General features: G+C 43.1%; 1 protein-coding gene across 5 annotated transcripts in view; it reads left to right on the forward strand.

Moving 5' to 3' along the window:
- Nucleotides 1-21289, forward strand: part of OSGIN1 (oxidative stress induced growth inhibitor 1) — a 49630-nt gene that overhangs the window by 8514 nt on the left and 19827 nt on the right. For 2 of the 5 annotated variants that reach the window (XM_056810171.1, XM_056810168.1), the window contains exons 1-2: nucleotides 8662-8785; nucleotides 16314-16662. Coding sequence is in view for 2 of the 5 variants with exons in the window: in XM_007477233.2 (XP_007477295.2) it covers nucleotides 8765-8785 (21 nt within the window). In the remaining 3 variants the exon portion in view is untranslated. Of the gene's footprint in view, nucleotides 1-8657; nucleotides 8786-16313; nucleotides 16663-19285; nucleotides 19333-21289 lie in introns of those variants that run through there. The other 3 variants (XM_056810152.1, XM_007477233.2, XM_056810165.1) reach the window with 3 other exon arrangements.

Consider the following 21289-nt stretch of genomic DNA (forward strand, 5'->3'; position numbering starts at 1 on the left):
TATTTATTATATTATATTTTATTTATATCATTTTTACATTTAAAAATATGATTCTGAAAAGGATTGCATAGACTTCTGCCAAAAGGGTCTAGAACATAAACAAGGTTAATTAAGGATACCTGAACTAAAGGTTCATAGAATCATAGATTCAGAGTTCAGGGGAAAAACAAATAAATACACAGAGAATTTGTTAAGCATTTTCTATATGAGAAACACTAAAGATACATGGATACTCTCATGAAGCTCACATTCTAATGAGGGAGATGACACATTCGGAAGTTATTTTAGAATCATCTCATCCAAATCACTAGAGATAAAAATAATGACTTGCTCGAGATCAAATGGGTAGTAAATAGTAAAGGCAGAATTTGATCCTAGGGCATCTGTTTCTGTATCCCGAGTGCTTTTCCACGGCACCAGATTCTTGTGGTGCACTCAGTCTCTCTTCTTGAGGCATAGTTGCAATGGTGATCTTAGTCTTCCCTAAGAAGATCCCTCGACACTTTCTTTTTATCCCACCACATTTATTCATTGCATTCTGTCCTCTTTTTATTCACTCATTTCTTCTGTCTTTCTTTCGATGTCTCCACAAGCATTTCTCTCTTCATTGCTATTGCCCATTTATATTTTCTGGCACATTCTTCATCCTTCGGAGATGATGTGGGGGAGTTGGTATTCGAAACGAATGACCCTTGCCTTTCTGGAAACTGGTCCTGTGTTCTTTATGTATTTCTCCCAGGGTTGGAACATTTTGTTTTGTTTCTAGGAGAAGGTGAACATCTGAGTGAGACATCTCCATCTGTTCTGGAGTTTGAAGTTCAGCTAAAACATGCCCCTAGTTGTAGAGTTCAACCACTGTGCCCATTAGCAAAATGCTTTATGAGGCTTGGCTGCTTCCCTAATGAATGAAAGTTCAAAGAAGGCCCTCTTCCATCGGGAGTGGTCTATAGCCCTAGCAAAGAGATCATTGGACTGGAAGATTTCGATCTGGAAACAATCTTGGAACATAGAATGCTAAGCTGGAAGAGACCCCAGAGATCTTCTATCTCGACTAAACTCATGTCACCCTCCTTCCACCACCACCACTCCATCCTCCAGTTTTACACATGAGAAAACTAACCCTAAAAAGTGCCCCTGGGACCTCATCGGCTCCCCAAGCCACCCTCCTTCCTACCACTACTAGCCTTGCTAACTACTGTAGGGAAAGATGGGGGCCAGAGGGGCACAGAGGAGGGAATGGTAACAACAATAGCCAGCCCTAACTTTAGGGGAAATATATCTTGAATACACTGATAGGAGGCAAGCTGGCACAATGAATGTGGATTGGTCTGGGAGACAGGAAGACCCAGGGTTCAAATTCTGCCTCAGATACCTACTAGCTTTGGGGAAATCACTTAAAAACCATTCTTGTGACTCAGTTTCCTCATCTGTAAAATGAGGGGCCTGAAGTAAGTATTCTCTAAGGTCCCTTCTAGCCCTAAATCCTTGTTCCTGTGATCCAGTTCCTTCAGTGACCCAGACTCAGCCACATTGCCATGGCAACTGGCCTTTCTCTCCTCTTTCCCCTTGACTCCCACGGTTGAAGTTCCCAGCTGGTTATGACATTATCCAGGCATCTGCATCTGGACCCTCCTCTGGGCTTTGCCGGTGTCTTTGGCACTTCTCCCCCGGCAGGAGAGTACACGTCTGCATCTCCGGCTCCAAAACCTGCCGCCCCCACTGTCTTGGATGTAGCAGGAAAGGGAGGGGAGATTCCCTCTGGTCCCTTCCTCCCACCTCAGAGACCATTGCTTTTCCAGGCTGGCTGGGAGCTTTAGTGATCATCTCTAAGCCCACCCCTCCATTCTCCAGATGAAGAAACTGGGAGCCAGACAAAGAATCAATCGCTTGGTTCTCTTGACTGAGACTTGACTTCTTTCCGTGAAATGATTACAGTTCCTTCACTTGAATCCATAAAGACTGTGGGGAAGAGGAGTGGGGAAGAGGCTGTTGGGGAGGAGGGGGCACCTAAAGGGACAGAGACTGTGTTCACTTAAAATCTTTCAGCCTCAGTTTCACAATAAAAGCGTCAACCCCTCCCTTTGTGGTCAAGATTAAACAAGATAACAAATAATTTTGTCAAACTTAAAGCTCTATAGAAAAGTTAGCTCTTATGTACAGCTCTGGACATCCTGGCAATGACCTTCTTCTTGTTACACCCCTGCCTTTGGTTCTTGGAGACTGATGGAGGGATTTGGCTATCAAATATACATTCATTCCTGGAAAATGGGGGACTTGAAGCCCTATTCCATCAGCTACGGTCTATAGCCCCAGCGAGGAGATCATTGGACTGGAAGATTTTGATCTGGAGACATTTTATGTCTCTTGACTTGACTTGAGTCAAGAAGTCTTGTCTTCTTCCACTTGAGTGTTTTGAGGGCAGGGACTTTTGATTTTTTTTTAAACCCTTACCTTCCATCTTGGGATCAATACTGTGTATTGGTTCCAAGGCATAAGAGTGGTAAGGGCTAGGCAATGGGGGTCAAGTGACTTGCCCAGGATCACACAGCTGGGAAGTATCTGAGGTCAGATTTGAACCTAGGACCTCCCATCTCTAGGACTGGCTCTCAATCCACTGAGCTACCCAGCTGCCCCCTAGCAGGGACTTTTTAAAAAATATATTTGTATCCCCAGCTGTATCCAGCACTTGACAGAGTGCCTGGAATATAATAAGCCCTTAATAAATGATGTTTTTAACCCTGACTTTCTGTCATCACAACAACTCTAAGACAAAAGGGCAAGGGCTCCGCTGTGGAGGTTTAGTGACTTGCCTAGAGCCACATAACTAGGAAGTGCCTGAGGCCAAATTTGAACCCAGGTCCACCTGACTCCAGATCTGGTGCTCTGTCCACTGTGCCACCAACTCTCCCCCCTTAATAAATCTTCATTGACTATTAGCAGGAGATGATAGCCATGATGAGTCTGTAACTTAGGTTTCACCTCTCTAAGGTCCAAGAAGCTCTGAGATTAGAGGTTGGGCCAGATGCTAAAGTGGTGGTAAAGAATCTAGGACAAAAAATAGACTTACAGACTTGAAGGAAAGAACAGAGAGCTCTTTCTCTGTTCTGGGAGAGAGGCAAGTAGAACTAGAAAAAGAGGGTACCTTGTCCAGCAGTAAGGTGATTCAGTGGTGAGTTCAAATCTATCCTGAGATACTTCCTAGCGGTGTGAGCCTGGGCAAGTCACTCCACCCCTATTTTCTAACCCTCACTGCTCTTCTGCTTTGGAACCAATAGTTGGTATTAATTCTAAGACAGAAGGTAAGGGCTTAAAAAGAAAAAAGAAATAGAAATAGAGGGTATCCCACAAGGTCATGTCTACGGCCACCAACCTAAGATGGGCCACCCTAAAGACTAGAGAAGGAGAAGGAGAGGTGGTACTGACAGATGAGAGAGTGGTTCAGGGAAAGGAGAACTAGTTTGGGGTCAGACAACCTAGATTTTAGTCATATCTATAACTAGCATTCCTACTCCCAGTTACTCAATCCATTAGAGACAAGTAGTATGAAAGAAGTTCTCCAGTTGAATTTCTAAGAAAAATGCTATTGATCAAGGAAAGATTTCAGACCTGCAGACACAGGGATTCCAGGTCACCAGCCCCCATGAGACCTTGCTGAGGAGACTTACCACCAGGGGAGGGAGCAAAATGGAACTGGGCCAAAGAGAGGCTCACTTGAGGTAGGCAACCATCTGGTAGCTTCCTAGTTTAACTCATTATTCTTGCTACCTACACTAGGCACTACATTTTTTTTTATTTTGATAAATTCACGTCAGTGCCCTCTAAATTTGGGGAGCTCAGGGGCAAAGTCTTAGTTGCCCTGACCTAGTTCTAACTCTGGTTTTTTTTAGTTCTTGCTTATAATGAGCTCATTGGGAGACCTTGGGGGAAGTCATAGCATCTTGGAATCCTGAGGATGAAAGATGACATAGAGGTGATTTAAATGATCCTTGCCAGAAACATGGATACATATCATATCTTAAGTGTCTTTCTAGCCTCCCGTCACTGGAACTTCACTTAATTTCTCTGCGCCTCAGTTTCCTCATCTGTAAAATGGCAATAATAGTGCCTATCATGCCTATCTCGTTGAATTATTATAAAGATCAAATGCAAGAAAGTAAAGGGCATTTGTGAATAAACTGTAAAGTGGCATCGAAACATGATTATGGGACTATTATGATGGTCGATGAAATGATGATGAACTCCACTCCATGGAAAGTCAAACCTGGAACAGAGTGGATGAGCTCAGACCTGGGCACAAAGCCCAGTTAGGCCCCCAGGCATTGGGGTTGAGAGGTGGTACTCTTTCCCTGGATAATTGCCAGAGAATTACAAGAGCTTTTGTATTTCGGGCAGAGTGAAGAATGAGGGAATGAGCTCTGTGCTGTGAGAAAGGGACTCCAGTTAGTGTCCTTGGTCAATCCTTTGCCAGTCTCTTGGCCTCAGTTGACATCTGCAAAATGGAAGCAAGAAGAATTCAAACTAGATGATCACCAATGGAACTTTCAGGTCCAATATGGAAATCTATACAGTGGGAAGAAGTTCTACTCCAGCCCCATCAGAATAGGGGGTTAGATTTTTTTACCCCATTATAGTTTCTCAGGACAGAGGAAAGTCTTGTTGCTGCCAGGCCAGAGAGGCCATCTGGACCATGACACCAGTCAGTGCATGTTGGAATTCTATTACTACAAAAATCCCAGAAGCAAAAAAAACCCACAGAAGGAACATGGGGGACAGGGAGCAAAGAGGTTATGGAGTCTAATCTGGAAGAGGGATTTGGGGTGTTATTTTGCAAACAAACAGTACTAACTTGGAAAGGGAATGGTCACCGCTAAGGAACAGTCAACACCATTGCTTGGCATTTGAGAACCACTTCCCCACCCATCCAATATTTTTTCACTGTTTCCTGTCCTTTACCCATTAACACTTGATAAACTAGTCTTCTCCCTATCTCGTGAACATGCCTTCTTGCCTCCATGTTGGCATCCGCATTGTTCTGTCCATTTGGAATGTCCTTCTCTTCTTTGCTAACCCACATTCCACCCATGCTTCAATGCCAACTCAAGTCCCACCTGCCCCTTGAACTGGCACCATAGCTAAGGGAATCCAGAAGAGCTGCAGAAGCCCCACAGGTCAATGTGTTGCCAACATGGCATTGGAAAGCCCTATTCTTCTGGAGCACTTATGGAAAATGAAAGGTAGCTTCTGTTGTGATAGATGTAAGACTGGCAGAACTTACTTAACTATGGTGAGAGGGATCTGCCCAAGTTTGCCTTTCAGGTGTGAGGAAGGGAATCACTGACCTGAGTGGATGGTCCAGGAACTCTTCCTTATAGAGGCTTTCCACATGCTCTTCATGTACCAACTTATTGGGAAGGCACAGAATAAGGGCAATTGTGGGCATCGGAGAAGGGGATCACCTGTGTGATCCTTCCTTTCAGCTTCTCTTTTCCCGTTCTGTCCCTTCTCAATCCAGTCTCCAAAAATCTTTCCTAGATCATTTTCCTAAGGCTCACTCATGTAACTTTCCTAAGACTGACCCATGTCATTTCCCCCTAGGATTGAAGCAGCTGGGTAGCCCAGTAGATAGATCCCTAAGCCTAGAGTCAAGAAGATGAGTTCAGATCCCATCTCAGATTTACCAGCTGTGTGATTCTGGACAAGTCACTTAACTGGTGCCTGCCTTGGTTTCCTTTTCTGTAAAATGGGGTTAATCATAGCACCTACCTCTCAGTATTATTGTGAAAATCAAATGAATTAATATATTCACAAAGGAATTAAACTCCTCAGCTTAGTGTTTAAGTACCTCCACAATTTGACTTCAAGAGATCGCATAGCAATCACTATTGGCCCCATTTTATAGATGAGAGGCTGAGAGGAGCCCCATTTACAGAATCAGAGGCTGAGAGAACTTAAGTGACTTGTCCAGGATCACACAACTTGTGTCTGAGACAGGATTTGAACTCAGGAAACCTTTTTCTTAATTTCTGCTCAACAACCAAATCCCTGTACTAGGCACCTTTCACTGCTTCATGAGGTAGCATTGTTTATAATTATCTATCATCCTCCTCTACGAGATTTGACAAATATGTATATATATATATATATACAAAGTACATAATATATAAATTATATATTGAATATATAGGTAGTATAAAAGGACAGATAGCATATATAGTTATATATTCTATATCTGCGGGATCTATCTGTAGATAGATAGATAGATAGATAGATAGATAGATAGATAGATAGATAGATGTATTATCTACCCCTATATATGGTGGCTCTGGGGCATCTAGCTTGGTAGAGATCTACAAGAAGGTTCCTTCCTCCCTATTTAAAAAAGCGTGACCCCCCCCATTCTCCGTGCCCCAGAATTCTCTTTGCTCACCTTTGCCACCACCTTCACTTCCCCAGCAAACTCCTTGTTGGCCATATAACAATAGTTAACATTTAAGCATCATTTATCATGTGCTAAATATTTGCCTTAAGATTATTATATCTTGGTTCATCTTCACAACAGCCCAGAGATGCAAATGCTATTATTTATCCCCATAGGAAAACTGAGGCAAATGGAGGTTAAGAGACTTGTCCAGGATCACTCAGCTAGTAAGTAATTCTGAGGTTGGATCTGAATTATTTGCCATCACAGAACTTTTGAAACAGATAGATAGGTCTGATTATCTGTCTCTATCTATTTATGACAATCCTCTTATCTTCTCTCCTGGAGATGAAGCCAGGTTGCTTAACTGCTTTTGATAAGCAGTAATATCTTCTTGCCTAGATCTGTGACTCAGAAATGACCCTAGATCCCATATCAGTAAAGGTGACTGGCCTGAAACTTTGCCCTCAAAGAACCATAACTAGGATTTTTATAACCAAAGAAAATATCTCAAATCATGCCTCAGGTGCGTGCCATAAAGCCCTCACAAGGGAGGGGGGAAGAAGAAGAAAAATTCACTCCAGCCTGCCATCTCATAGCTTCTTATTTTAAGAAACTATTCTTAACTAGGTACTTAGCTTTGTAATTATAAGAGTTTGTGGTTCGAGACCCTTTAAATGTTATGCCCTGGAGCAAAGTCCTGGTTGCCCTACCCCAGGTGTACCTCTGTTGCTCCATCATTCTAGGCCATGTTTTTGTTTTTTTTAATTTGCTATCTTTATAAATCTTTCAGCATAATTTGCCTTCTTTACAATTCTACATATTTATTTTATGAATTTTGTTGCTGTTCAGATGTTTTTCAGTCATGTCCAACCTTCGTGACCCCATCTGGGGTTTTCTTGGGAAAGATAATGGAGTGCCTCACCATTTAGAAAAGCATTATTGTGAGGAGGGAGCCACAGGTTTTATAAGACTGCCAAAAGTTTCTGAGACACAGAAAGTTGAAAAGCCCATTTTGAGAGCCTCAAATCTCTGCTCCAGAACTCTCCCTGTCCAATACAGCCCACGGGAATCACTCCTTTCTAAGAACTCCCACGGTGTTTTGTCCATCCTATAACAACCTGATACTTGATTATATATTGTTGTTTTGTGTTTGTTAGTCATGCCTTGCCAACTCCAGTATGAGCCCTTTGGGGGAGGGATCCTGTGTTGGCATTCTATTTATGAATTTCCCACAATGCTTAGAGTACAGCTGGCCACATAAAATGTACTTGGTAATACTCAGAATCATAGAATCGTGGAATTTGAAAGCTTAGGCAGAATCTTACCACAGAATGTTGGGAATGGGAGAGATTTCACAGGTCCGCTAGTCGAACTCTTTCATTTTATGAATGAAGAAACTGAGTCCCAGAAAGAAGAAATAATTTACCTGCATCAAATAGTCAATTGTAGACAAAGCCAGGGCTACAACCTCTGACTTCTTACTCCCTGTACAGTGCCCATTCTTCAATAACAGACCAGCTGCCCTGTTGGTTCATTGGAATCATAGATTTAATTAATAGATTTAATAAATAGAATAATAAATAAAATATATAGAATTAATAGATTTAAGCATTTTAAGTGCCTACTATGTGCTAGGTCCTGGGGATACAAATAACCAAGAATGAAACAATCTCGACTTGGAAGGAATTTATATTCTGAGCATGGGGGCAGTGATGGGAAGGACTGGACAGATATGACAAATACAAATATAGGAATATATAGAAGAAATATAAAGAGGAGAAAATACACTCAATGCCAGAGAGTTGAACATACACTAGTTAGAGGGGACGGGCACTAGCTGTTGAGGTGGGTTTATTGGTGTTCGGTCTTGTTCAACTCTTAGTGATCTCATTTCAGATTTTCTTGGCAAATATTCTGCAGTGGTTTGCCATTTGCTTCTCTAGCTCATTTTTTATGGAAGAAGGAACTGAGGGAAACAGAGTGAATTGACTTGCCCAAGGTCACACAACTAATAAGTGTCTGAGGCTGGGTTTGAACTCAGGAAGATTCCTGACTCCAGACCTGGAGCTCTATACTCTGTGGCACCACCTAGATGAGCAGGAAAGGCTTCCTGTAGAAGGGTGTTGCTGGAACTGCAATAGAGAGCCTTCTAGGAGTTGATGCCTAAAGGAGGGGCTCTAGGACTAGAGGGTTTCCATGATCATTTCTTTAAACTCTTGGCTTTTCTTTTCCCCAGGCACAGGTGGGAAGCCCTTCAGGAGATCTGGCAGCCATGGAGCAGTGTGGGTAACAGAATAGTTAGTGAACGAATAAACCCAGGCAATACAAGGTCACAAAACAAGGATGGAGGCTGTGGAGATTGGGGTGAGTAAGCAAAGATACAACTGGACCCTTGAGGAAAGGGCTGGCTTTGCATAGACCAGAAAGGGGAAGGAATCCAGGCAAGAGCAACAATGTGGGCAAATGCATGGAGGTGAGATTTTGAATCTCCTGAGCAGAGGGCACTTGAAAAAGTATCCTCTAGAGTGGAAGGTCTAGGAATAAGGGGCCTTAACTATTTTTGTGTCACAGGTCCCTTTGGTGACAATTTGGCAAAATCTATGGACGCCTCAGAATAATGGGGGTTATTTTGTTTTTAAACCTTTATCCTCTGACTTGGAATCAATATTGTATATCAGTGCCAAGGCAGAAGAGTAGTAAGGGCAAGGCATTTGGGGTTAAGTGACTTGCCCAGGGTTATACAATTAGAAGTTTCTGAGGCCAGATTTGAACCCAGGACATCTACCTCCAGTGGCTCTCTCTCCACTGACCTACCTAACTGCCCCCAGAATAGTGTTTTTAAAAGCAGAAAATAGATAAGATTACAAAGGAAATCTATTGTAATACAGTTATCACAAAAGTTTAAAAAAATTAAAGTTCATAGACCCCAAGTTAATAATCCTAAACTCTAGGAAGAAGCCAAAGATTAGATTAGATAGAGAGAAAGGGGCCAGATGGAAATGCCTTTGAGCAGAACATACCAGAGCGTTCAATTTGGCCACATTCGGTTTGATTTAAATCCCAGTTCTGCTATTTGCTGACCATGTACCCACGTACCCTTTGAAAGGTCTCTCAACCTCAGCTTCCTCATATGGGAAGCTGGGGGCTTGGATTAGATTACTTCCAGGATCCCTGTCAGCTCGATGTCCTAGGATCCTGTGGATGAAAGCAAGGCAGAGGAATTGGAGCTTGACTTGATTTCTTTTTTAAACCCTTACTTTCAGTCTTACCAATTCTCAGACAGAAGAGCAGGAAGGGCTAGGCGATCGGGGTTAAGAGACTTGTCCAGGGTCACATAGCTAAGAAGTGTTGAGCTTGACTTTATAAGCAACAGAGAAGGAACTTTTATAGGTCCTCTGGAACAGTGAAATACTGGGCAGCAGAATGTGTATTATTATAATGTTATTATGCACAATGCTGTGCAGTAAAGCTGCATGCTATCTCACAGGGAAGAGAGAGCTAGGAGTAGGGAAAAGATCAGTTCTCCCCCAAAAGCAGGAACTCCAGACTTCAGCCTCCTACCAGGATACTATCTAGGGACCAATCATTAACTTGGCTGGGTCAGAGGAGAGCATGACCTAGATTTGGTCATTGATCCTTCCTCTTCCCTAGGACTCTTTTCCCTAGAAAATTAGGAGGGGGAAGAGCCATGAAGCTAAGAATAACCCCATGCCAAGAGCTGTTGGACTCTACTCTCTGGGTTTCGGTCTCCAGGGGGCATGACCCTGACCTTTTCCTGCAGTTGTTGGGAAGAGCTCTCATCTTTGCCCCTAGAAGCCGAGGGAGAGGCTCACAGTGGTATAGGGAGGTAACAATTGGAATAGGAGACTCATCTTACTTCCCCTTTTCTCCCTCTTCCACCATTGGTACCGGGGAAGTACGTTGTTATTATTTAGTCAGATCTGGCTCTTCACGACCCCATTTGGAATTTTCTTGGCAAGGATATTAGATTGATTTGCCATTTCCTTCTCCAGATCATTTGACATGTGAGGAAACTGAAACAAACAGGATGAAGTGACTTGCCCAGGGTCACCCAGCTAATAAGTGTCTGAGACCAGATTTGAACCCAGGAAGAGGAGTCTTTCAGACTCCAGGCCCAACACTCTATCCATTAAGCCACCTAGCTGCCCTTGGGGGCCGGGGAAAGGTGTAGGCAAATACATGAAGGTGAAATTAAGAATGGCGTGTAGAAAGGATGGAGAGAAAACTGACCTGATAGAGTAAAAGGAGTTATTGTGAGTTACAGAAGCAAAGAGGGCCATATTGGGACTGGATTAGGATTGGGTTGGGGTCTCAGCTGTGTAAGGAGCTGGAAAAGGGCAGCATCAAGAAAGGGGCAGGATATTGCCAGTGATGGGGAGGAAACATCTGAGGACCAAAAGAGACCACATTCATGGCATAGCAAAAATTTTACTATGGACTCAGGAGCCAATCCTGGCCCTGCTATTTCACCTAAATTTAATTTAAATTCTAATTTTAGCCTGGAGTGGGGAGAGAGGAGTATGATACTCTCAAAGAAGTCTTCCTAGCTCTATGCTCCAGCTGGTAGAGGAAGAGAATGACCACAGGGCGGAGAACTGGAAAGGACTTTGGAGGCCATCTCATATCCAAGCTAGTATTCCAATCCAATTCTTCCCAATGCAAACTAATGCTCCTTCTGCAATCCCAGCTGTCCTGATCCAAAGGCAGAACTATCCAATTAAGTGGGGGGTGCAGAGGTGGGGGGAGAGGGAAGCTTCCAGAAGTCATGGAGTGGGAGTGGGAAGAACCATTGGGAAGCTCTCTTGGAAGCTTGAATAGCTTTCTGCCTACCCTAAGAAACAATATAATTGTATATAACTAAAATCATTATTTCTAAAAAGATACCTGATGGTAATGGGATTTTAGTAGATCAGGGGATGACTGTTTAGGACCAGTATCAGAAGGGCTCAGGGTTTGGGAAGACCAACAGGTTAAAGCTTACAGGATACCGAATGCTATTAAACAGGGCTTATTTAAGATAAAGGAAGGAAGGGAAGGGCATTGGGGTGATCTAGCTAAAGAATATAAATAAACCTTCCCCCAAATCAAGCTGGTAGCTTCAGAGAGATGGTGTCTGCACTGCCAGTTAGCTCTCTACCTAAAAGTCTCAGTTCCTATAATAAACTACACTTCACTAACCCTAATCCCCCCTTAGATCGTGATAGAGTAGTAAGGATTGGAAGATAAGCAGGAACAGGACTCAAAGGAAAGGTCTAACTGACAGATGGCCTCAGGTATCTCATGCAGCTCTGCAAGAATATCTCAGTCGGCATCAACAGGATGCACAGGAACAGGTAGTTGGTAAGATGATCACAAGGAGAGCCACAGGAGAGAGAATAGCTAGTTCACCAGGTCTACCCCAGGCGACTAGACAAGCTCAACCTCCAACCTAAATGTCTGTTAGAAGACAGTCTGGTCACTTCTCCAGAATTCCAGAACCTTCCTGCTTCATCCTGTTCAGCAGCTCCTGCTCCTGCTCATTTCCTTATAGCACCGAGAAGACAGGTGCTAGTGTAGAAGGGAGGAACTGTTTGGGAGGAGAGGCAGGGCAGCCCATGGGGTGGTGCAGATCTGTTACCAATGCCCACAGGAGAAGAAAGGCGGAAACTCTTCAGATCAAGAATTCCCTCAATGACACTTCTACTCCCTTCTCCTTCCGCGTACCAGGGAGACAAGTGGCATCCTGCTCTTCCATACCTCCAAAGGGTCCCCTTTATGGAGAGGTGTGTCTGTGGACCCCTTTCATGTCATTAACTGGGGAAGGGGCTCTGCTTATGTGAGTTTATGGCATCCAAACTTAGATACTCGACATTCCCACAGTCACAAGGGAGGCAGTCTACTGGAGGGGAAGGAGGATGCACTGACGTAGGAATGAGAATACTGACTCTTTACTGCTAAATCAGTCTCAGTCCTTTCCCTGCTGAATCTAAGTACATCTTTTGAGATTCTCTTCCCTTAGATTGCAAGATTCCCTCCTGGTTTTCCTCCTGAGTAGGAGATTGGCGGTTAGGAATTCTGGGTTCAAATTCTGCCTTTTTCATTCACTGCCTCTGTCGTACTTCCATTCTTTCATGTATAAAATAAGGGTCTCTAAGTTCCCTTTTGGATCTAAAATCTCTGATGCTTTGGAGGCTCATTACCCATCTTTCAGGACATAAGCAGCTGCCAGTTAATACTTCTAAGTCAAAGGTTTGACCATGTCACTCCTCTGTCCAAATACCTTCAATGACTCCCTCTTCCTCTAACATACAGGACAAAATCCTCAGGCTAGCATTTAAAGCCTGCCACAGTAAGGATGCTGCCCTACCTTTCGAGTCCTTTTTCATATTACTCACCTCCCCGATTTCTATTCTAACCCAACTGGCTTGGTTCTCTGAACTCACCATTCTTTCTCCCTCCCTTTCTCCCCATACCTGGATTGCACACCCTCCTAACCTTAGCTTCTTAGCATTCCAAGCTTCCTTCAAGGCTCAACCCCCTTCAGGGCTTTACCCAGCAGCCACTAAATGCTTCCCTTTCCTGAAATAACCTTGCATTTATTTACCTATGTACACGCTTACCTGGATACTTACATTCTTCAGCTCCAAGGAGATTTTTAGCCCTTAGAGAGCAAAGACTATTTCTGAATTTGGGGTGGTTGTTGCTTTTTTATTCGTAACCTAAACACGAAACACGGTGCATGAAAAATGAGGGGGTTGGATTCGATAGGCGCTCTTCCAGCTGGGAGGGGGGGAGCTGAGAGGCTTTGGAGTTCCACTTCTTTCTCTATCTGTCAAAGGAGGGAATGTAGCCAGACTCTTTCTTAGTTCCTTTCCAGCTCAGAAGTCTCCTTTTCTTCTAGAAGCCGTTTTTCCTCCTAATGGATCCCTCTTACAGGCCCGGACCAAAGCCCAGACCTTTAGTTTCTGCCCAGTCCAGACTTGTCCTACCACCAGTCTCACACCTTGGAACATGGAGAGCCCAAGAGCCAGGGTTACTTGGGGTCAGGTGGCAACCACCCAGTGACTTAAGAAAGATGTGCTGCTGAGAATCCTTGTCCACATTGTCCCCAGGGCTTGTCGGGAAATCCCAATTGATGCAGCTTCTGCTGGGAAGACAGCCAAAGATCCAAAAGCTCTGAAGTGGGAGCTCCGGGATCCAGCCCCAAGAGCCAACCGACCTCAGGAGGAGGAGGGGGAGGAGGAAAGGCAGGTGCCCACATGCTAGAATCTGAAGACTTCCAGGAGGGGAAAGGGGATGGATGTACGTGCTGACTGGGGCGCAACCACCAGCAAAGATGAAACAAGGCTGCTCCCAAAAGGAGTTCGGTCCCCTAAGGAAATATGGCGGAATGGAAAGAACACTGGAATGGAGAGCCAGAAGGCTGGGACTGAAATCACTACTCTTCCATTTGCATCAGAATTGAAAGATGATTGTGTAGTCTAAGCCCTTTGTTTTATAGATGGGGAAACTGAGGCTCACAGATCTGGATTCAAATCACTTTCTCTCATTAGCATCAGAGTTGGAAGGAGATTCTGTAGTCCAAGCCATTCGTTTTATAGATGGGGAAATTGAGGCTCACAGATCTGGATTCAAATCACTTTCTCTCATTAGCATCAGAGTTGGAAGGAGATTCTGTAGTCCAAGCCATTCGTTTTATAGATGGGGAAATTGAGGCTCACAGATCTGGATTCAAATCACTTTCTCTCATTAGCATCAGAGTTGGAAGGAGATTGTATAGTCTAAACCCTTTGTTTTATAGATGGGGAAACTGAGGCTCACAGATCTGGATTCAAATCATTTTCTCTCATTAGCATCAGAGTTGGAAGGAGATTGTATAGTCTAAACCCTTTGTTTTATAGATGGGGAAACTGAGGCTCACAGATCTGGATTCAAATCATTTTCTCTCATTAGCATCAGAGATGGAAGGACATTGTGTAGTCCAGGCCCTTCATCTTACAGATGGGGAAACTGAGGCTCAAAAAAATGAATACCTTGCTGGGAGACCTCAAGCAAGTCACTTCCCTCTGGTTTCCTCATCTGTAAAATGAAGGCATTGGACTAAATATTTTCTGGCTCTTGGGTGATGTTCTTGGTGCCCTCAAATGCTCAGTCAAGGGATCTACATCAAGAACTCTGAGACCTTCTCATTCAGGGATTCTCAGGGTATGGTCTGGGGACCATCCTGAAACCCTTTTAGGGGACACACTAGGGTTAAAACTATTTTCATAATAATACTAATATCTTTAAATTTCAAATGTGGAAAATGTCCTTAGATAAATCCCATAATAAAGTTCTTTGAGGGTGTCCTCAATAATGTTTGAGTGTAAAGTCATGAGGCCAAAACAACTGAGAAGCACTGTTCAATAGCACCTAATTTATACAGATTCAAAATCTGAGGCACAGAGAGGGTAATTGTGCCCATTTATACGGCACTTTAAAGTTTACAAAGTTTTGTTTTGTTTTTAATCTATGGTTGCCTTGATCAGTTGTGTCCATCTCTTTGCGATCCCATTTGGGATTTTCTTGGCAGAGATACTGGAGTGATTTACCATTTCCTTCTCCAGCTCATTTGACAAATGAGGAAACTGAGGCAAACAGGGTTAAGTGACTTGCCCCAGAGTCACATAACTAGCAAGTGTCTGAGGCTGGATTTGAATTCAGGAAGGTGAGTCTTCCTGACTGGAGGTCTGGTGCTCTATCTGCTGTACCACCCAGCCATCCCTTTCTCATGATACTGAGAAATAAACATTGCCTCTGTAGTTAGGGGACCTTACCTCGAATCTCAGCTCTGACTCTTTCTTAGTATCCATGTGACTTTGGATAAGTAAACTAACTCTCCTACCCGCAGGACTAGATGACCCCTAAAAAATTTTATTCTTTAACTTAATCAATTAACTTAGCTCAATCAATAGACCCCCTAGAACTCTATTCCTCTTCACCTCACAACTCCTGTGAGGGTATTGCTATCACCATTTTACAGATGAAGTAACCAAGTCTCAGAAAAGTCTGTTCAAGGTAATACAGCTATTTGCTATCTGAAATAGTAAGCACCAAATCCAGGATTTGAACCCAGGTTCTCCGACCCCCCAAACCAGAGTTTTTTTTAAACCCATCTTATTCAGAAAATATTTATTTAAAATAAATCATGGGGGGGGGGGGTGGAGCAGCAAGGTTGCTCAGTGGGTAGAGCATGCAAGCTCTAAAATTGGGTGTATCTGAGGAAAAATCTGGCCTCAGATACTTCCCAGCTGTGTGACCCTGAGCAAGTCACTTAACCCCCATTGCCTAACCCTTGCCCTTTTGTCTTAGAGTTGTTTCGAAGACAGACAATAAGTATTTAAAGTTCAAATTTAAAAAAAAAAATCTGTTTAGATCTCTCAGTTAGGGACTGGGAAAGATCCAGAGCTCTGATGAAATAGAATACTGGCCTCTTTGAGCTTACCACTTAACAGAGAAATAAGATACAAACCCAGGGAATTTAATATACGTCACTCTATTACATAAATATATTACAAAAGACAACAGAATGGGAGGTGAGTTCCCAGGCAAAATCAGCAGCATCAATCAGCAGGGAGCAAGAAAGGCTTCAAGTTGGAGGCGATGGTGGAATGAAGATTGAAATGCATTCATAAGGCAGAGATGTCAAGGGAGAGAGAACATTCCAGGCATCCGGAGCCCTGTGAGCAAAGGCAAGGATCCCAGAGCCTAGATAGAGGAGAGGAAAATTCAGATAAAAGAGTCTGATTTTTATTCAACCAGCAAGAGGAATGAGAGAAAATTTTTGAGCCAAGTTGTGGCCAGATTTGTCAGGTCTCCTGACTCGAAATCCATCCTTTTTTCATTATTCTAGGCTGCCTCCTAATTGGAATATTCAACAAGGAGACACCATGTGAGCCTACAGAGATGCCTTCTTGTCTTATCCATCGAGGGAAATGCTCTTTACACCAGCTGGATCCTTTCTCAGTCTTCACTAGAGAAAGCATCAGTCGGGCTTGCAATCATTGCTAAGCCTGGAAATAGAGCCAGCCAAAGACAAAAGTATCAAAAAGACAAAAGTTTTAGGAGCCCTCTCTCTATTACTGTCCTTTCCAGACCTGTACCTCTCCCTGCCTCCCCAAAATGAAAGGCAACAGAGAATAAGTAGGCATCTAGCTCGGCGCCCAGTGGAGCACAGGACACAACAGATGACTTGAAATTGAGTGAGTTAATTGAAATTAATTCCTAATTGAAACCAAGATATCAGCGCCAGCCAGAATCATGAACTCATTCATTCATTCAGTGAGCAGCAATATGTCTCTCTTTTCCATTTAATTCAATAACATAGTTGGAGGAAGTATGGTCCAAAGAGAAGATTACTTGGCTCTGGAGCCAAAAGATCTGGGTTCAAATTCTAAATGGACATATCCTTGGAGCTCAGTTTTAGTTCCAAAATAAAGAGGGATCACTAGATAGTTTCTGGGGTCCCTTCCAGCTCAAAGTTTATGAAACACTGATTAGCACAGATTATGTTCAGAGTACCATGCTAGGCACTGCAGACAAAAATGATTCAATGAGACAATTCCTTCTCTCAAGAAGTTTACACAATCAACTGGGTGTAGCACAGCTAGATGGCACAGTGGATAGAGCCCTGGGTCTGGAGTCAGAAGGACCTAAGTTTAAATATAACCTCAGGCACTTACTAGCTCTGTGATCCCAGGCAAGTCACTTCATCCTGTTTGCCTCAGTTTCCTCATCTGACAAATGAGGTGGAAAAGGAAATGGAAAACCACTTGAGCATCTTTGCCAAAAAATAAACAAAAACCAATTGGTGCCAGCTAAATGGCTCAGTGGAAAGAAATCCAGTCCTGGAGACAAGTCCTTTCCCAGGAAAAGAATTTGTCCATGAAGAGATTGCCATGAATTCTATAGTTGATCTTTCTTCTTAAGAAATTTGATTATTTATCAAATATAGTTTTGTTTTAGGATATTATTGTCAGTGTTGTGTTATTAATGTTTAATGGGAGGGGGAAGTAGGTGGCTCAGTGGATTGAGAACCAAGTCCAGAAAAGGGAAGTCCTGGGTTCAAATGTGGTCTCAGATACTTGCTAACTATGTGATCCTGGACAAGTCACTTAACCCTATTTGCCTAGCCCTTACCACTCTTCTGCCTTAGAACTGATACTTAGTTTTGATTCCAAGACAGGGTTTTATTAAAAAAGACAAAGAAAACTCCAAGTGGGGTCTGGAAGAGTCTGATAAGACTGAAATGACTGAATAACAACAACAAATGGGAAGGAGTATAATGGACATAATACAAGGCTGTTCGATGAGGGAGAAAGTCCTAAAAAATTGGGAGGGTCCAGAAAGTCTTTATTTAGGAGGGCTGCCAGAGCCCAACCTTGAAGGCAGTTAAGTATTCTAAAGGACAAGATGAGAAGGGAACCCTTTCCTGGCCAGTGAAAATGCACGACTCCATGGAAATGGGAGCTGGAACATGGAGTGTATTATAAAGGGGGGGGGGGGGACAGTTATTGTGAGTTAGGGCTGCAAAGGGAGATTAGGGTCAGCCAGCTTGGAAAGTTAGGGAGGGGGTAGAACAAGTGCCAGGCTAAGAAGCATTTTTATCTTTATGCAGATAACTCTTAGCCCTGGTCTCTCTCTCCATCTCTATTCCCCATCGTTAACTGCCTATTGGACATCTTGTAATGGATGCCCCATAGCTATCTCCAACTCAACATGCCCCAAATCTATCTCATCTTTGCCCAATGGTCCCTTCCCCCTGAGCCTGGCTCCTGCTCTCAAAGGTTCTACCATCCTTCTAGAGACACAGGATTGCAATCTCCCCCTCGTACTCCCTTATCCCACCATGTAGTCGATCGGTTAACAAAGCTTGCCATTTCTACCTCCTCACCATCCCTCCAATCCATCCCCGTCTCTCTCCTCACACAGCAGACTTTAATTACCTCTTGCCTAGACTAATGTAATTGCCTCCTAATGGGTCTCCCTGACTCAAGCTTCTCCCCATTCCAATCCAATGTCCATGTAGCTTCTAAAATGATTTTTTCTCTAAAGTCCCAATCTGCACGTCTCTCCTTTACTCAATAAACTCTAATGTCTCCCTATGGCTTTTAGGATAAATGCAAATTTCTCTATTTAGTTTTTAAACTCCATTATAGCCTGACCCCAACCAACCTTTACTCCTCATACTCTGCAGTCCAGCCATCCTGAGCTTCCAGCTCTTCCTGCTATATGATGCTGTATCGCCCATGCCTTTGCATTGACTGTCCCCAGGAGCTAGAATGCTCTTTCTCCTCACTCCTACCTTGAAAGAAACCCCTTGTTTCCTTCAAAACCCAGCTCAAGTGCCATCTCCTCCTACTTTCTGACCTTCTTCTTGGCTGCCAGTGCCCTCTCTCCCAAGATTGTCATATATTTCTTTTATATAAATTTCAATATGTGCATATGTTGTCTCCCTTGACAGGAATGGAGGGAGCAAAGTATTTATTGACTGCGAGACATTTTGTAAATATTATTTTTTTTGACCCTTACCACAACCCTGGGAGGTAGAGACCATTATTATGCCCATTTTATAGATGAATAAACTGAGGCAAATAGAAGTTAAATGACTTGTCCAGATCACATAGCTAGTAAATATCCAAAACTGAATTTGAACTCAGGTCCTGGCCCTGGACTCTATCCACTATGACATCTAGCTGCCTCTTAGAAGATAAGGATAGGAAATATTTCCTTTTTGTCTTTGTGTCGCTGTTGTCTAAAACAGTACCTGGAACATAGTAAGTGCTTAAAGTGATTGATAGACTAAAAGGGTTTATTTTTTTCTAGAAGCAAAGGAAAATCATGAAAGATTTAAAGAGCATGAAATGGGCCAGGTTAGTATCCTACCCCTTTAGACCAAGAGTCCTTAAGTAAGCCTGTTTGTGCCATGGGCCCCTTGGACAGTAGTCTGGTGAAGCCGATGGATCCCTTCTCGGAATGATGTTTTTAAATATAGAAAATAAAACACAAATAACTAAGATGTCAAAGGAAATCAATTCTATTGAAATAGTTATCCAAATATTTTGTAAAAACAAACAAACAAAAAGTTCATGGGCTCCTAGTTAGGAACCCCTGGTTTAGATGATTATTTTGATGTCTGAGTATAGAGGATGATTTGGAGAGGGGAGAGATGGGAAGCAGGAAGAACCACTAAGATTATTGCAGGGTCTTCCAATGGACTCAACATGTCCAAAACCAAACTCGTTATCCTTCATCTTTCCCCAAATGATCCTTCCCCTTGAACTCTGATCTTGCTCTCAAACAGTGCTGAAATCCTGCTAGAGACCGAGATATATAACCTAGGCAGAGAGGAGAAAAAGGGAAGTAGAGAGGTAATGGGAAGGAGCAGAATTAGCAGGACTTGGTAACTAAGTGGCTGTGTAGGGTGAAGGAGAGGGTGGGTCATAGACCTGCGTGATGGATGGTGGTGATACCTTCCGGGGAGAGAAAGCTGGTTTGGGAAAAACATGATTTGGACATATTGAGTTTAAAAGGCCAAAAGGGTGTCCAAATAGAAATGGAGGACAGCAGGCTTTAAGGGGCTATAGATTAGGACGTGTCATTGGGACAATAAGTGGCTCCATGGGCAAACAGGGCATCATTTAATTAGAGAGGATAGAGAAAAGAGAAGAGGTCCAAGGGCCAAGCCTTGGGGGAAGGACCAATGTCTAGGGAGCAGCAAAGAAGGCTAAGAAATGAAAGGAGAACCAGGAGAGACCAGTGTCCCTGAGGCCAAGGAAGACTCTTGTCAATAACTGTTAGTCACAAATTGGCCCATAGAGCATAGATTCAGAACTAGAAGGCATATCAGAAACCATTTAGTACAACCATTTTATTTTATACCCCAGGGAGTGTGTGTGTATGTGTGTGTGCATGCATACTCCTTGTCCAGTATTCCTTCTTGTAAAAATGCCTCCCGATGTGTTTAGAGTCTTGGATTATGTCTTATGGGCAAAGATATAGAGACAGAAATCTCTTGACACAGATTTGGGTTAGTGGAGCTAGGAAAGGGACAGGAAAAATCTGGAGAGGAAGGAAATAGATCCAAAAAGGGTCCTTTGGAAGAGACACAGATCTGGGGGAAAGGGAGCAGCTGATGCTCTGAGACAAAGGCCATGGGATGGATTTAAATTTTATATGCTCAAGCAAAAGATCACTGCCTCTTCTTCTCCCTCCATTCCCAAACCCCACTTCTCATTTATCCCCCAATCCTGCCGGGCTCTTTGGGCAATAGTTACCCCTATCCACAGTAGATGGGGAGAATAGAGTCCAGGAGATTAGAGAGGTCATAAAGAGCTATCAAAGGTAGGAATCACTCAAATTCACAAAAACTCAACTTTTAGTGTTTCGTCCTTTTGCTTCTTTTGGTCTGTTTACTTCTTTCCCTGCCTCCAAAGCAGAACAAACAAAACAAATTCTATTTCTGATAACTTGGGCATTAAATAAATAAAGTGACCAAAGAAGAAAGTCCATTCTTGGCTACTGAGTGGAAAATTTAGAAATTTCCCCAAGTCCTTGAAAATAAGCCAGGCTTAGTGATAGGCATGAGGAGCAGAGGTTGGGGGAGCAGGGTTAAAGGGGGGAATTCAGAATTCCTTTGATACATCACTCTGTCTATCCATCGATTCAAACAACATCTATTAAGCACCTAATAAGTGTAACTTAGACATGCTTAGTCTTCCCTGGGGACCAAAATAAATAAATAAATCCTCCCTTTGACCTTAGTATTCCATTTGTAGAATGACTTTCTCCAGTAATTATCAGCAGCCTTGGTGTAGGAGTGGTGAAATC

This window comes from Monodelphis domestica, chromosome 1 (genome assembly GCF_027887165.1).
Source record: "Monodelphis domestica isolate mMonDom1 chromosome 1, mMonDom1.pri, whole genome shotgun sequence".
Taxonomy (NCBI): domain Eukaryota; kingdom Metazoa; phylum Chordata; class Mammalia; order Didelphimorphia; family Didelphidae; genus Monodelphis; species Monodelphis domestica.